Source organism: Ovis aries, chromosome 1, assembly GCF_016772045.2.
Source record: "Ovis aries strain OAR_USU_Benz2616 breed Rambouillet chromosome 1, ARS-UI_Ramb_v3.0, whole genome shotgun sequence".
Taxonomy (NCBI): Eukaryota; Metazoa; Chordata; class Mammalia; order Artiodactyla; family Bovidae; genus Ovis; species Ovis aries.
The window spans coordinates 165,516,340-165,529,891 of NC_056054.1; the positions used below are offsets into that span (position 1 = coordinate 165,516,340).

Genomic DNA, 13,552 nt, shown 5'->3' on the forward strand with positions numbered 1-13,552 from the left:
CGGATGCTCTGGGGTAAGGAAGGGAGGAGGGTTTTGCACGAGGACTGGTTACTGATATGATCAGTTTTGACCTATTAATGCAAGAAACTTTGCTTCTCTTGTCTTTTAGGGATTGTTCCCTGAAGGGGAGACCATTTCATCTTTTCCGATTACTCATCCAATACCATGAACCTGAGCTTTGTTCTTTTCTTGATACAAAGAAAATTACTCCAGACTCCTATGCACTCAACTGGGTAATAAAGTGAAAGTAGGAACACTTAATGAAAAATAGCTTTCTGTGAAACTATAGTTAGTTCCCCCCCAAAGAAAAAGAAAGAAAAGTGTTAAATTATAGACCATTATTATTTAAGACAAAGGATTAAAATTATTACCACTTCAGAGATTTTGTTTTTTGCTCTTCATTTAGTTTAAATTGTTTAATATGAAGTTTAGCCTTTGTTGTTTTAGAAATATATGTAAATATATATATGGTATGTATCAGTTCACTTTAAAACCGTGTGATTAAATTGTTGATAGTGTGTTTGAGAATTGATCAACAATCACGAAGAAAAGAGCTTAAGATTATCAAATGATTGATATAAAATGAAATAAAATACATCTCAGTCCTCTGTCATTCTATATTTATATTTTAAATGGGAAGTTTTATTATATTAGGTGTGTGGTTCTCAAGCCCTTTGGTCTCAGGACCTCTTACACTCAACATTTTTTGAGGATCCATAATTTATATGGATCACATTGGTTAGAAATTAAGAAATTTTAGGTATTTGTTTAGAAGTAGTGATAAATCCAACATATTAACATAAATATTTTAAATGAAAATGAACTATTTCCCAAAAAGAAAGAATAGTGGCATTTTTAAATTTGCAAATCTCATTGATGTTTGGTTAGATCACAGGCAAGTACATTCTCATATGTATTTCTTTATTCAGTCAGTGATGATACCATATTTCATGTAGCCTTTGGAAAATTGTGTTGTTCATTTGTGAGAGAATGAATATGAAAAGGGCAAAATCTGAGTATTAGTATGAAAACAACTTTGATCTCACAAACTCCCCTGTAAATACTCTTGGAGATGTCCAAGGCTCCTCAGACCATACTTTGAGAACTGCTCTTATAGGGTAACTTGAAGATCTTTTTAAAACAGTGTTTAGATTCCAGAAGAAAATATATGTATATTCAAGAATTTTAACATGTTTATCGATGATGTCTCACCTAACTTTTCTTCAGAAAGGATTCCATTTCTGCCATTTATTAATTGTGTTATTTAATACACTTAACCTCTGAACTTTGATTTTTTTCATCTGTAAAATGGGACTAATAATAGGATCTATCTCAGAGGGTGATGGGCTGAGCAGACAGCGAGACCCTAGAGACCCTAACTGGTTTCAGCTCTGGCATACTAAACCTCAAGAACCTGCTCTTTCGTTCCTTCTTGGCTACAGTCTTGTCACTTTGATAAAAATAATAAAATTGTAGGTTCTCTGAGATTCATATGTTGCTATTAAATCTACTTATTTGTATAGAAGTAAGAAATTTTCTTTTAAGAGTTTGAATATTTTCATAGACGTCTTTCTGGTCACATCATGCCCGAGAAATGCCATTTCTGTGGCCAGAACTCTGGACTAGTACTCAGTGCTGGTTGTAGATTTTAACTGGTTATGGAAACAACCAGTTTCTCTTTGTCAGTTTCCCAAGTAGTTCATTCTTGCTACCAGTATCTTGTCTATGGAATGGAGTCTTTGTTTTCCAATCATGAGATAAAGCAAAACCAGTTCTTGTGATTTGAGAACTCATCACTGACAGTGATGCGGAGGTAGCTTTAGTCTGGCTAAGTGAGGTCAGTGTTGACCGTACCTTGTCTGTCTATATTTGCATCTTCCTTATTTCTAATAGTAAATTTTAAACAACTACAAAAAACATTAGCAGCATCATGTATTGTACTTTAAAAGTTTTGTGGTCAACTGTAATAGCAGTTATGTCAGCTGTGAAGTCTCAGGCCTTTTTTTTAGTCCAAGTATCACCACTCACTAGCTCTGTGATGTTAGGAACGTTATTTCATACAGGTTTATTTTCCTACCTATAATACAGGGAGGAAAATGTCTACTTTAAAAGCCTGTCATGAGAATATTTAAAATAAGAGACATTTAATAAAAGATATGTGGCAGTAATTTAGTATCTGGCACAAAATATTCACTAAATGTAAGTGTTCTTGTTAGCTTTCTTTATTCATTAAAAATGTTTTAAATTTAAACCTCTAGATGGAATTGTTTCTGTATCTAAGAAAAATGGAATAATCTAAAAATATCCCTAAATTCATGCAATTTAAAACACAGTTGGGCTCTAGAGAAACTTACACACAGTAACAATTCTTTAATTGACGTAGAAAACCATTGAGCTGTTGAAACCTTTTGCAGGACATCAGTGTTGTCTCATTTGTTTCAAATTATGTACAAGTAAGCTTGGTGCACAGTTGGCCTTTAAATTGTTATTACGATTTCATTTGGTGCTCTTAGCTGAAATTACCATGCTTGATCTTCACAATTACTTAGCGAGTTAAGTACTGTAGTAGTTACCTTATAGAGCTCATGGGTGATTATGCTAGTTCTTATGCTGTGGCAGATATATGCTAACTTAAGTCACTTTAGATATTAAGGGTTAGTTATCTTTCTCTTCACCACAACAGTGGTAGAGCATGGGTAATATTCCTTTAAAAAAAAAAAAGATGTAGAAATGTAAAGCTCGAGAGGTTAAGTGACATGCCCTAGGGCACACAGCTAGTCAGTGGCTTCATTGTGCCTTAAGTCCACATAGTCTTCCTTTGGATTACGAATTAAGGTCCACGTTAAATATCAGGTATAGACAGTTTGTTATAATGTTACTTATGCATTTGCCTCAGTACTTTAAAAAGAGCAAGTCATTTCCAGTGGTTTATATTTCTCATTTCATTTCCTGATTACAGCTTGGAAGCCTTTTTGCCTGTTATTGTTCCATTGAAGTCACTCAGGCAATATGGGATGGATATCTACAACAGGCAGATCCATTTTTTATTTATTTCTTAATGTTAATAATCCTTGTTAATGCAAAGTAAGTATCAAGTTGGCTGGATTTTTCTTTTCTCTGTTCTCATGGTACTGTTAATATTTAACTCAAATTCATGTGATTCTCTTTTACAGAGAAGTCATTTTAGGACAGGAGTCTGACAGCAAAGAAGAAGTTATCCGTAAGTATCACTAAATGTGGAGAAAACATTTTTCAAGTCACTTAATTTTCTGAAACTCAAGTTTTCTCATCTATTATGTGAATTTAGAAGATTAGTCTAGCTCTGAGGTTCCCTTCAAATCTTACACACTGTCCTCATACAGGCCCTAAAGATGGTCTCCCTGGATTTGCTACCCTCATTCATCCCTTACGTGTTTTTTTCACTCATTCAGTTCTTTTCTGTACACTGTTTCTTTGGTTTAAATAAACTGGTCTCCTCTCTCTCTCCCTTTCCCTTCCTTCCTTAATTTTCCTTTGAATCCCCAACTCTTGTAAGTATCTCCATTGTTGAAATGTTGATCCTCCTTTTGGATTCTCTCCACTCCAGCCCTCACAGATTTACTTCCTTTCTGTAGTACCCAGCACACTGTACTGTCTGTGTTACAGTGTTTACTTCACTACATTATATGGTTTATCTTTATATTTCTCAAGCAAGACAAAGTTCCTTAAGTCAGGAACCATTTCTTGGTTATTTTTCATTTGCAGGGGCCCTGGCATTTGTGTTTGTTATATAAATCACAGTATTCCAATCAAGGCTAATGAATTTGATTTGATTGCCAGACACCATCAGTCACTAATAGCAGGATTACATTAAGAGTTTCAGCTCCTTTGGGGAAAATCCACATCTCTTCAAGCAGTTTTGTGTGTGTCACTGTTGAGATTTCATTTATAAAACTAATATTGAAGATAAACCAACTTTGATATATAATGTTTATTGTTGTATACTTTACAAGCAAAATTTTTTGAAAATAATTATAATTTATTTATAATCCTATTTCAGAGTTCTTGGAAAATACTCCATCCAGCTTGAATCTAGAAGATATAGAAGACCTTTTCTCTCTGGCTCAGTATTATTGCAGTAAAACACCAGCTTCATTTAGGAAGGTATCAGACAAGAAATGACCTACTTCAGTATTTCACATTTTGTGCATTGTTTTATGTTTATGTTATATCCACTTCAGTTAAAATACTCCAGTTGTCATTCTTTCTGTGTATCACAGTTGTGTGTGATTTTTTTCATTATAAATATTCTCCCTAGTAGAGGAATAGACATTTTTAAAAAGGTAGTATCCAAATATGCTAGGAGCCATTTTACCTCTCCTCTGATTATTACTTCTGATCATGAGGAAATTGACTATAAGGTATTTCTTAAATTAATGCTTCCTTACTTTAAAAATTGTGTTATAGAAATCTGATTGAGGAGGTATCATTGTGCCTTCTTTATCTGGAGTTAAAGTTAAAACTCCAACTTTTAATGATGCTGGGCTGTCTTTTACACAAAAAAGGGTCACTTAAGCTCCATGGAGACCTGAACCTTTCTCAGATCAGTCAAGAACTTGCAAGAGAAATGACATCAGATTAGAAGTCCAAGTGCTGTGAACGTCTAGAAACTAAAACTCTAGATTCTACAGCTAGTAATGGAGGCGGCGCGGAATTACCATTTGTAAACTATTTGTGACCTCAAGTGCTCATGAGAATATTATTGTCTTTTTTTTTAATTTTTAAGGCATTCTACCATCATGATTGTTAGTTGGAAGTTACCATGTCCCTGAAATATTAAGATGAGATTAAATTATGTTCAGTATAGTGTGTCCAGGAGGCAGATGATAGAAACTTTTTAAGAACATTTCCCTCAAAACTAATTATAAAAGAAATTTGTTTCTCAGGACTAATTTCAGTTATTTTAATAATTGCCTTATGTGGATTACCTCAGTTCCCAACACTGTTGACTGAGTTAGATGGCGAGGTAGTGGTTATGATACTAGATGAAAAAGAAGTCTTATCCTTTTCTTTCCAGCCTTTTAAGAGAATAGTTTTTATTCTTCAGACATAGTAAATAAACTGCACTAGCAATTGCTAATTAGAGCAGGTTTTATTAGCAGCATATTACATAATTTATGCCATATTTTAATTTTTATTCAGTATTAAAGCATAAAATGTAAGTAACCATTTAAAAATTTGCTATTTAAATGTATGTGATAGTATAGAAAATAGCTGTGGTAGAATGTGTTATTTTTTTCTTACTCTTTCATTTTGTGTGAACTCAAACACGGGCTTTGTTTCTAGCCTTTTTGTAGCTTTTAGCCTAGAAGATTTGATACAGTAAGTTAAATCACATGACTCAAAGATGTTATATAATTATTTTACCTTTTATCTTCATCTGTTGAGAATAGTTTTAGGAGGGAAGCTTGATTTTATTTTTTTTCTTCATAAAGTTTTAAAAATTCCTCTTCACACAGGATAATCACCATCTGTTTGGCAGTACTTTGTTGGGAATTAAGGATGATGATGCAGATCTGAGTCAGGCTCTTTGCCTGGCCATCTCAGTGTCAGAGATCCTTCAGGCAAATCAGCTTCAAGGGGTAAGTTAAAAAACCCCACTGTTTGTTAGAGGATGATCCCCTTTAAATGCAAGGAATCAGTGTCTCCTCTGTGTTTGTTGATTATCACAAAATTAATTTACTATAACAATATAGTTGTTTTGCTTTTTTTGAGTGATTAATATATTAAATCTTATGTCCATATGCTCATTTTTAAACTGCCAGCTTGTCTGTTATTTTATTTCTCAAACAACTAATTATTTTTGACACTAGTTTTTGTAAATTGCCAAATCTTATTTCATACTTTAACAGGGCAACTGAATGTTATATAAGTACTTGAAAGGGTGAATTTACTGTTTTATAGTTAAATTATAGATACTTATACAGATAATTTGGAGAAGGCAATGGCAACCCACTCCAGTGTTCTTCCCTGGAGAATCCCAGGGACGGGGGAGCTTGGTGGGCTGCTGACTGTAGGGTCGCACCGAGTTGGACACGACTGAAGCGACTCAGCAGCAGCAGCAGCAGCATACAGATAATTGATTACATGGTTTAATGCCAAAAGGCATTTACAAAGGAGAATTGAAGATATACCATAATTTTTTCTCTATTGTATTTATGAAAATCTGATGAGCCAGTTTTTTCAATATAAGTTCTTTATTGCTAATAGTGCAGCAGTTAATTACATGTTTATATTTGAAAGGTGGGATGTATGTCAAAGATGGAGAGAAGAGGAAAGAACATGGGAAGATAGGCCTTTTACAATAGATATCTTTAAAACAAGCATTTTGTGTGGTTTCCTCATTAGAATCATTATTAAAAAAATACCTTGTAATCCAGTTTAGAGACCCATGTGAACTCCAGTTCAGACTGGCATTGGAGAACCTGCTGTCACCCCAAAAGACATTTATTTACTACTTATGTGAATTACATTGTTGATAAGTTGGTGGGTTTATTTTCAGAAATAGAAATTGTATCTACCTCTGTGTTTATATATATGTATAGTGTTTTTGAAAGTGTTTAACATGATGCACATTAAGTTATTAAATTCAAATTAGTTTAATAGCCCAAACTAACATTCTTCCTGCTATATGTTTTAAGACTAACTGTTTTAACTACTGTTTAAAATAAATATAACTCTTTTAAGATCTTGAGGATATTTTCTTGAGTCTGTACTGTATAGGACTTCCTAACTGTATGTGAGGTCCATTTTTTAATCCATTTGTTCCCCCCCTTTTGGTTAATTGTTAATATTATATTGTGTAAAATGTGCTCCTCCTGGCATATTTTATTATGTCAAATGTTTCCCTTTTAGGAAGGAGTCCGGTTCTTTGTGGTGGATTGCCGTCCTGCAGAACAGTATAATGCTGGGCATTTATCAACTGCTTTCCATCTAGATTCAGATCTGGTTAGTATAAATGTGATTTAAAATTTTAAAAAATATGGGAAAAATGGATTTTTTTCTTTAATCCATGAATAAATATACATGTACCAGATTTGGGGATGTTTTTCTTTCTGCTTAAAGAGGGAGTCTCTGCCCTTATACAAGGGTAGCTCTCAGGTTTCCTTCTAACCACGGACGCCCCCTTGGCATCATAAAGGGTAGATGAGAGCACTGTTAGGTATGGTTTACTGTTGCTTACCATTGTTATGTCAGTAAATTCTAAACTTCTCACTGTGAGCTGCCTGATACAGCACTCAGCATAGTGCCTTGCACTTAGTAAGTACTCTGTGAACATTAGCTCTTATGATGATTGGGTAGTCTAAAAGTTTTTACTGTAAGCCTCCTTGTATCGAGAAATATCAATAACCTCAGATATGCAGGTGACACCACCCTTATGGTAGACAGTGAAGAACTAAAAAGCCTCTTGATGAAAGTGAAAGAGGAGGTGAAAAAGTTGACTTAAAGCTCAACATTCAAAACACTAAGGTCATGGCACCTGGTCCTATCAGTTCATGGTAAATAGATGGGGAAACAGTGGAAACAGTGTCAGACTTCATTTTTTTGGGCTCTAAAATCACTGCAGATGCTGACTGCAGCCATGAAATTAAAAGACACTCCTTGGAAGGAAAGTTATGACCAACCTAGATAGCATATTCAAAAGCAGAGACATTACTTTGCCAACAAAGGTGCATCTAGTCAAGGCTATGGTTTTTCCAGTAGTCATGTATGGATGTGAGAGTTGGACTGTGAAGAAGGCTGAGCAGTGAAGAATTGATGCTTTTGAACTGTGGTGTTGGAGAAGACTTGAGAGTCCCTTGGACTGCAAGGAGATCTAACCAGTCCATCCTAAAGGAGATCAGTCCTGGGTGTTCTTTGGAAGGACTGATGCTAAAGCTGAAACTCCAGTACTTTGGCCACCTCATGCGAAGAGTTGACTCATTGGAAAAGACTCTGATGCTGGGAGGGATTGGGGGCAGGAGGAGAAGGGGACAACAGAGGATGAGATGGATGAATGGCATCGCTGACTCGATGGACATGAGTTTGAGTGAACTCCGGGAGTTGGTGATGGACAGGGAGGACTGGTGTGCTGCGATTCATGGGGTCACAAAGAGTCGGACACGACTGAGCGACTGAACTGAACTGAACTGTGCATAAAATAAAGTAATATGTAATAAGGGTGGTCTCTGGCATATAGGGCCTCAGTTGTTAAAATTACTGTCCTAGGATTGAATTGAAGGAATAGATGAAGTAGATAATTATTGTCAGAGATGCTTAGAGCATTTGGTAAGACTGGGACTGACATCATTTAAGCCCTTCTGGGGTTTTTAGAGCCTCAGGAATGGGGAAGACAGTAAGAGGAGTAACTTTGTCCCTGACTTATCTGAAAAAGTTGACGCTGAGGTTGAAAGGGCATGTGGAAAGGTCTAAGTGGCGTCAGGAGGAAGCTCATTGAAAATGGAAGTAAAACAACCCAGAGGGTTTGGGGTGCTATAGGTGAAGAGGGCGATTCTAGCTTGTTTACATCCTGAATGTAAAGTCTGTGCCTTTCTCATCCTTCATTCATCTTTGAGGACTCTGATGTGTTGTTGTTTAGTCACTAAGTCAGGTCCGACTCTTTTGTGACCCCATGGACGATAACGTGCCAGGCTTATCCATCCCTGGGATTTTCCAGGCAAGAATGCTGGAGCCAGTTGCCATTTCCTTCTCCAGGGAATCTTCCCTACCCAGAAATCAAACCCATGTCTCCTGCTTGGCAGACAGGCTTTTAACTCTAAGCCACCTGGGAAGCCCTAGAGGACCTAGATGGTCCATCTTTTATGCTTATTATTCTAGTCATTTGTGAATAACTTTGATTATTCTTAAAAAGCTCAAAGAGTATCTCCAGAGTTAACAATTATTGTCAGCTTGTTTAATCATCCAGTCCTTTAACTTACATTTACATATTTCTTATTCACTTTTTTTTGTCCACTTGGTTTTTCACTTAACAGTTTCTTGGGAGATCTTTTCATTTTAGTACATTCGTTTTAATGGCTGTATAGTGATCCATGGTATAGATATACCACAATTTATCACCTGATTGATGTATATTTAGAATGTTTTCAATTTTCTTGTAATAAAACAATGCTGTAGTTAACATGTAGTTAATGTAGTTAACATTTGTGGACTTATGCAAATATTTCTGTAAAATACACTACTGGAAGTAAAATTGTTGGGGTAAGAGTTATAGTGTATAGACTATAGAATGTGGGCATATAGAATGTGGGTATATAGAATTGTTACTAGAGTCTGCCATATTACCCTTTAAAAAGGCTGTATCAACTTATACTTTACAACTGTGAGAATGATTGTTTTATACCATAAGCATTATTGGACATCACTAATTTTCTATCTTACAAGAATGGTGAATGGAAAGCAGTAGTCATTACTAGTGATGTTGCACATATGTTTTTGAGTGTGCGGTTAATTTGTATTTTTTTTAAAATAAAGTGCTTTTCTGTGGTTTGTGCATTTTTCTTTTGGATTTTCACTGTGCTTTTTATTAAAACAGTTTTAACAAATTTTTGTAGTTATTGGCATGCTTATTTTCTTGAGGGTAAGAAATGAACTTTTTCATCATCATATCTCTAGTACCTAGAATAAGTACTGATAAGTGCTTCCACTATTTCTAACTGTCCTCTAAGAAATAACATGGTTTGCCATGTAAGTGGAGACTAAAAAATATAGCTTGTTTCAATGAATTGTTTTTGTCATGGATCCTTCCATTCATTGTTAAACTTTTCTTGTCATCATACCCTGAAAACACTGAAATTTAGGAAACAAACAGCAAAAACTTTTTTTTTCCTGGTATTTTCTTTGCATAATTTAATCTTTCCATGAATTGTCAACTTTTGTTTTCTGATGTATTTTGGATGCATTTAATACACATTTCTTTTATCCCAGGGATTTTACTTTTAAGAGCCTTTATTTTAGGAATTCCCTGGCTATTTTAAGACTTAAGAGCTTTCCCTGCAGAGGGCCTGGGTTCGTTCAGTCTCTGGTCAGATAACTAAGATCCCACAAGCTGTGTAGCACAGCTCAAAAAAGAAGAGCCCCCCCCTTTTTTTTTTGAAATTTTCATAGTGGGAATATAAACATTGTTCTCTCCCCAGCCCGCTGGGAAAATATTTCAAGTTTTGCAGATGTATAAAAAACACAGGCTTGCCACATTAAATTATTTTAATTGTCCAGATGCTCCAGAATCCATCTGAGTTTGCACAGTCTGTAAAATCCCTGCTGGAAGCACAGAAGCAGTCCATTGAGTCCGGCTCCATCGCTGGTGGGGAGCACCTCTGCTTCATGGGCAGTGGCAGGGAGGAAGAAGACATGTATATGAACATGGTCCTTGCACACTTTTTACAGGTATGCTGACAGATTACTTCAGTTTTTCCTTGTTTTTTGCTGTCACCTTTAAGAAATTCTCCTAGGCAATTTTGTGCTGTTGTCTACCTTGTTAAATTTATCTTTTTAAAAAAAAAAAACACAACACACTTTATTGGTTTTGTGTCTTGCCAAGAAGTCTTCTCCCTCATTTTTTTCTCACGTGCTTTTATGATACATTTTTAATGTTTAAATCTTCTGGACCATCTAGAAGTATTTTTCTGTAAAAAATGAGGTAGGAATTTAAAAAAATCCCCAGATAGCTAACCAGTTGTGCTATCAATTAGAAATACCACCTCTTTAATAGACTGAATTCTTCAATGCATCAGGGTCCATTTCTGGATTATTCTTTTGTTTGTTCTCTGTGCTTATTCATGCCTTAATACTTTTTACAGTTGCTATATAGTTCAGTTTAATATCTTCACTTTGAAATTGAATAAATATACATGTATATGTCTGTGACACTTAACCACCTTTCCTTTTTGTGTTCCTGTATTGTCTTTAGCACAACTAATTTGTATCACTGATTTCATGCACCCTGTCCATCTACCTTTTCTACAAAGCCTCACTCAGTGACAGCTCTTTCTTTATAAAAATAGTTGTTTATTAGTTATTCCTTGGACTTTATATATTAAAATACTCATTTTGTGTGACTCTGAACTATGAAAACAGGAAGACAGGAGAAACAGGCCACTCAATTTGTATCCACTTCAATGGGAATCTGGTTTGAGAAAATTAGTTGAAAGGACAGTCCTTGAAACACAAAATCAGAAAGGGAACAAAGTATTTGGGAGAGGGATTATACGATAATTTTATGCTTTACTGGAGTAAAGATATTTTAGTACTTTAAACAGAATAACAGAAATAGGGACTCAAATTCATTTTACTTACAAATTTAATTGAGCTATTCTAAAAATGCTCTGAAACAAGCTATTTATTACGAAGGATGTCAGATGGCAAGAATTTGGAATATTGTGGACTTCTTTTAATAATTTGAGTTCTTGATGTGGATTTAGAAATCCCTCCCCCTCCCCAATTTTTAACGTGGAAAATTTCAAACAAATTCAAAAGTAGGGAGAATTGAACTGTAAATTCTTTGTAAAGATATAATTGATTACAACTATTACACTTGATTGTAAAAAATCTAATAAGTATTCAAGTTTCCTAATTTTCTCAAGATCTAAAACAAGACATTGCACTTGGTTAATATCTTTTAAGTCTCTTTTTATTGGCTCTGTTTCCAGTTTCTTTTTCCTTGCATCTATTTGTTTGGAAAAACCCACAATCTGGATTTTGCTGATTGCATTCACATAGTGGTGTGGTTCTGTCCCTGGTTCTATCCCTGGTATTTCCTGTAAGCTGGTGATTAGACCTAGAGTCTTGTTAGATGACTTTGGAGGGTGGGGGGACAGGAAGTCTTGGATAGTGTGTACTTCCTCAGGCAGTAAATACTGCCCAGATACCTTTCTTGTGTCTTTATCATTACTTAGATTCATTAATTTTTAATAGTTTGTAAAATGTTGACATTCTGTCATTTGTTCATAATTAGCTGTGTTACTTGCTTTTGTATTTCCTTTTTAATAAAGAACCCAAAATATTTTTGAAAGTTTTTAAAATATTTTCATTATATTGGAAAATACAGTGTAACTGATTTTGGTTTGACTTCTTGCATCGTTGGGACTGTAGTACAGTCTCATTAGTAGCCACGAAGTTGTCCACTTATTCCTGTGCAAGCCCCAGATCTTACAGTATACAAGATAAATGTATGTATGTCTCTGTGCCAAAGTCTAAAATGTAAAAAAAATCCAGAAATTTAGTATATAGCCTTTTATTACATTTGTCAATGCTTATAGAACTATAAGAAATTTTAATTGAATTGCATTTTGAAGTAATTTAAATTTTATTTTCCACTTTAGAAAAACAAAGAATACGTGAGCATTGCCAGTGGAGGATTTATGGGTAAGATTTTAATTTACTAATTCCTTTGACCCTACTTTTCAGAGGAAATTATATGATCACTGGAGCTGATTTGGAGTGACCAAATTAGTTATTGGGTACACTTTCTTTTCAGTCATTCACTGTTTACAGAAAAGGCAAGGCCAGCAGGACAGATAGATAAAGACAAATATAGTAGGCAGTTGCAGTGACAAAATATTTAGAAGACTGTTAAAATGGATGTCTTTAACTTGTGCTGTGTTTAGTTGCTCAGTTGTGTCTGACTCTCTGCGACCCCATGGACTGTAGCCCACCATGTTCCTCTGTCCATGGTATTCTTCAGGTCAGAATACTGGAGTGCGTTGCCATGCCCTCCTCCAGGGGATCTTCCCAAGCCAGGGATCCAACCCAGGTCTCCTGCATTGCAGGTGGATTCTTTACTGTCTGAGCCACCCATCTTTACAAAAACATTTTTACAAATTCAAGCTAATACAAATACAAATACAATTAGCTTGAATTTGTAAAAAATGTTTTTGTAAAGATGGGTGAAAAACTGCCCACATGATTTGTTTTTATGGAGAAGGAGGGGTAGATAAGACTGGGAGACAAGAGTAGGAGGGGTATTTTTCACTGTAAACTCTACTTACTATTTGCTTTTTTGTTTTCTCATCTTTTAATTACTTGAGAGTATTAGCTGATGAAAAACGTTGACTGAATGGAATAAGAAATAAGATGATGTTTTCAACTGCAGATAATCTGGTAATTCAGGATAGAAAAATGACAGAGTCGCTACAGCAAATATTTGAGAATTTATGTAGGTAAATAAGTCCTGGAGTACTTAATGCATAATATAGTGAATGTGGACAACAATATTGTATTATAATCCCCAAACTTGTGCAAAGAATCTAGATCTTAATTATTCCCTCCACAAAAAAAGAAATGGTAACTGTGTGGCATGACAGAGGCGCACCTGTTGCTGCAGTATATAAATGTATCCGATCAACATTTTGTACCTTAAACTTACACAGTGTTGCTTGTCAGATGTATTTTAGTTAAAAGATAGCCTTTCATTAGTAAAAGAGATATAAAAATATTGAATCTGTAATCACTAGGAAAATTAATAGTAAAATCAAATTAATATTTGTTGGAGGCAGTAGAATCCTGAGTTTGAATCATA

General features: G+C 34.9%; 1 protein-coding gene across 5 annotated transcripts in view; it reads left to right on the forward strand.

Annotated features, from left to right (window-relative positions):
- Positions 1–13,552, forward strand: part of TBC1D23 (TBC1 domain family member 23) — a 55,334-nt gene that overhangs the window by 25,411 nt on the left and 16,371 nt on the right. For all 5 annotated transcript variants that reach the window (XM_004002877.6, XM_004002876.6, XM_060416624.1 and 2 more), the window contains 8 exons: positions 110–233; positions 2,960–3,084; positions 3,174–3,220; positions 4,040–4,143; positions 5,499–5,621; positions 6,895–6,987; positions 10,252–10,422; positions 12,357–12,399. In XM_004002877.6, coding sequence (XP_004002926.1) covers positions 110–233; positions 2,960–3,084; positions 3,174–3,220; positions 4,040–4,143; positions 5,499–5,621; positions 6,895–6,987; positions 10,252–10,422; positions 12,357–12,399 — 830 coding nt within the window. The remainder of the gene's footprint in view (positions 1–109; positions 234–2,959; positions 3,085–3,173; positions 3,221–4,039; positions 4,144–5,498; positions 5,622–6,894; positions 6,988–10,251; positions 10,423–12,356; positions 12,400–13,552) is intronic.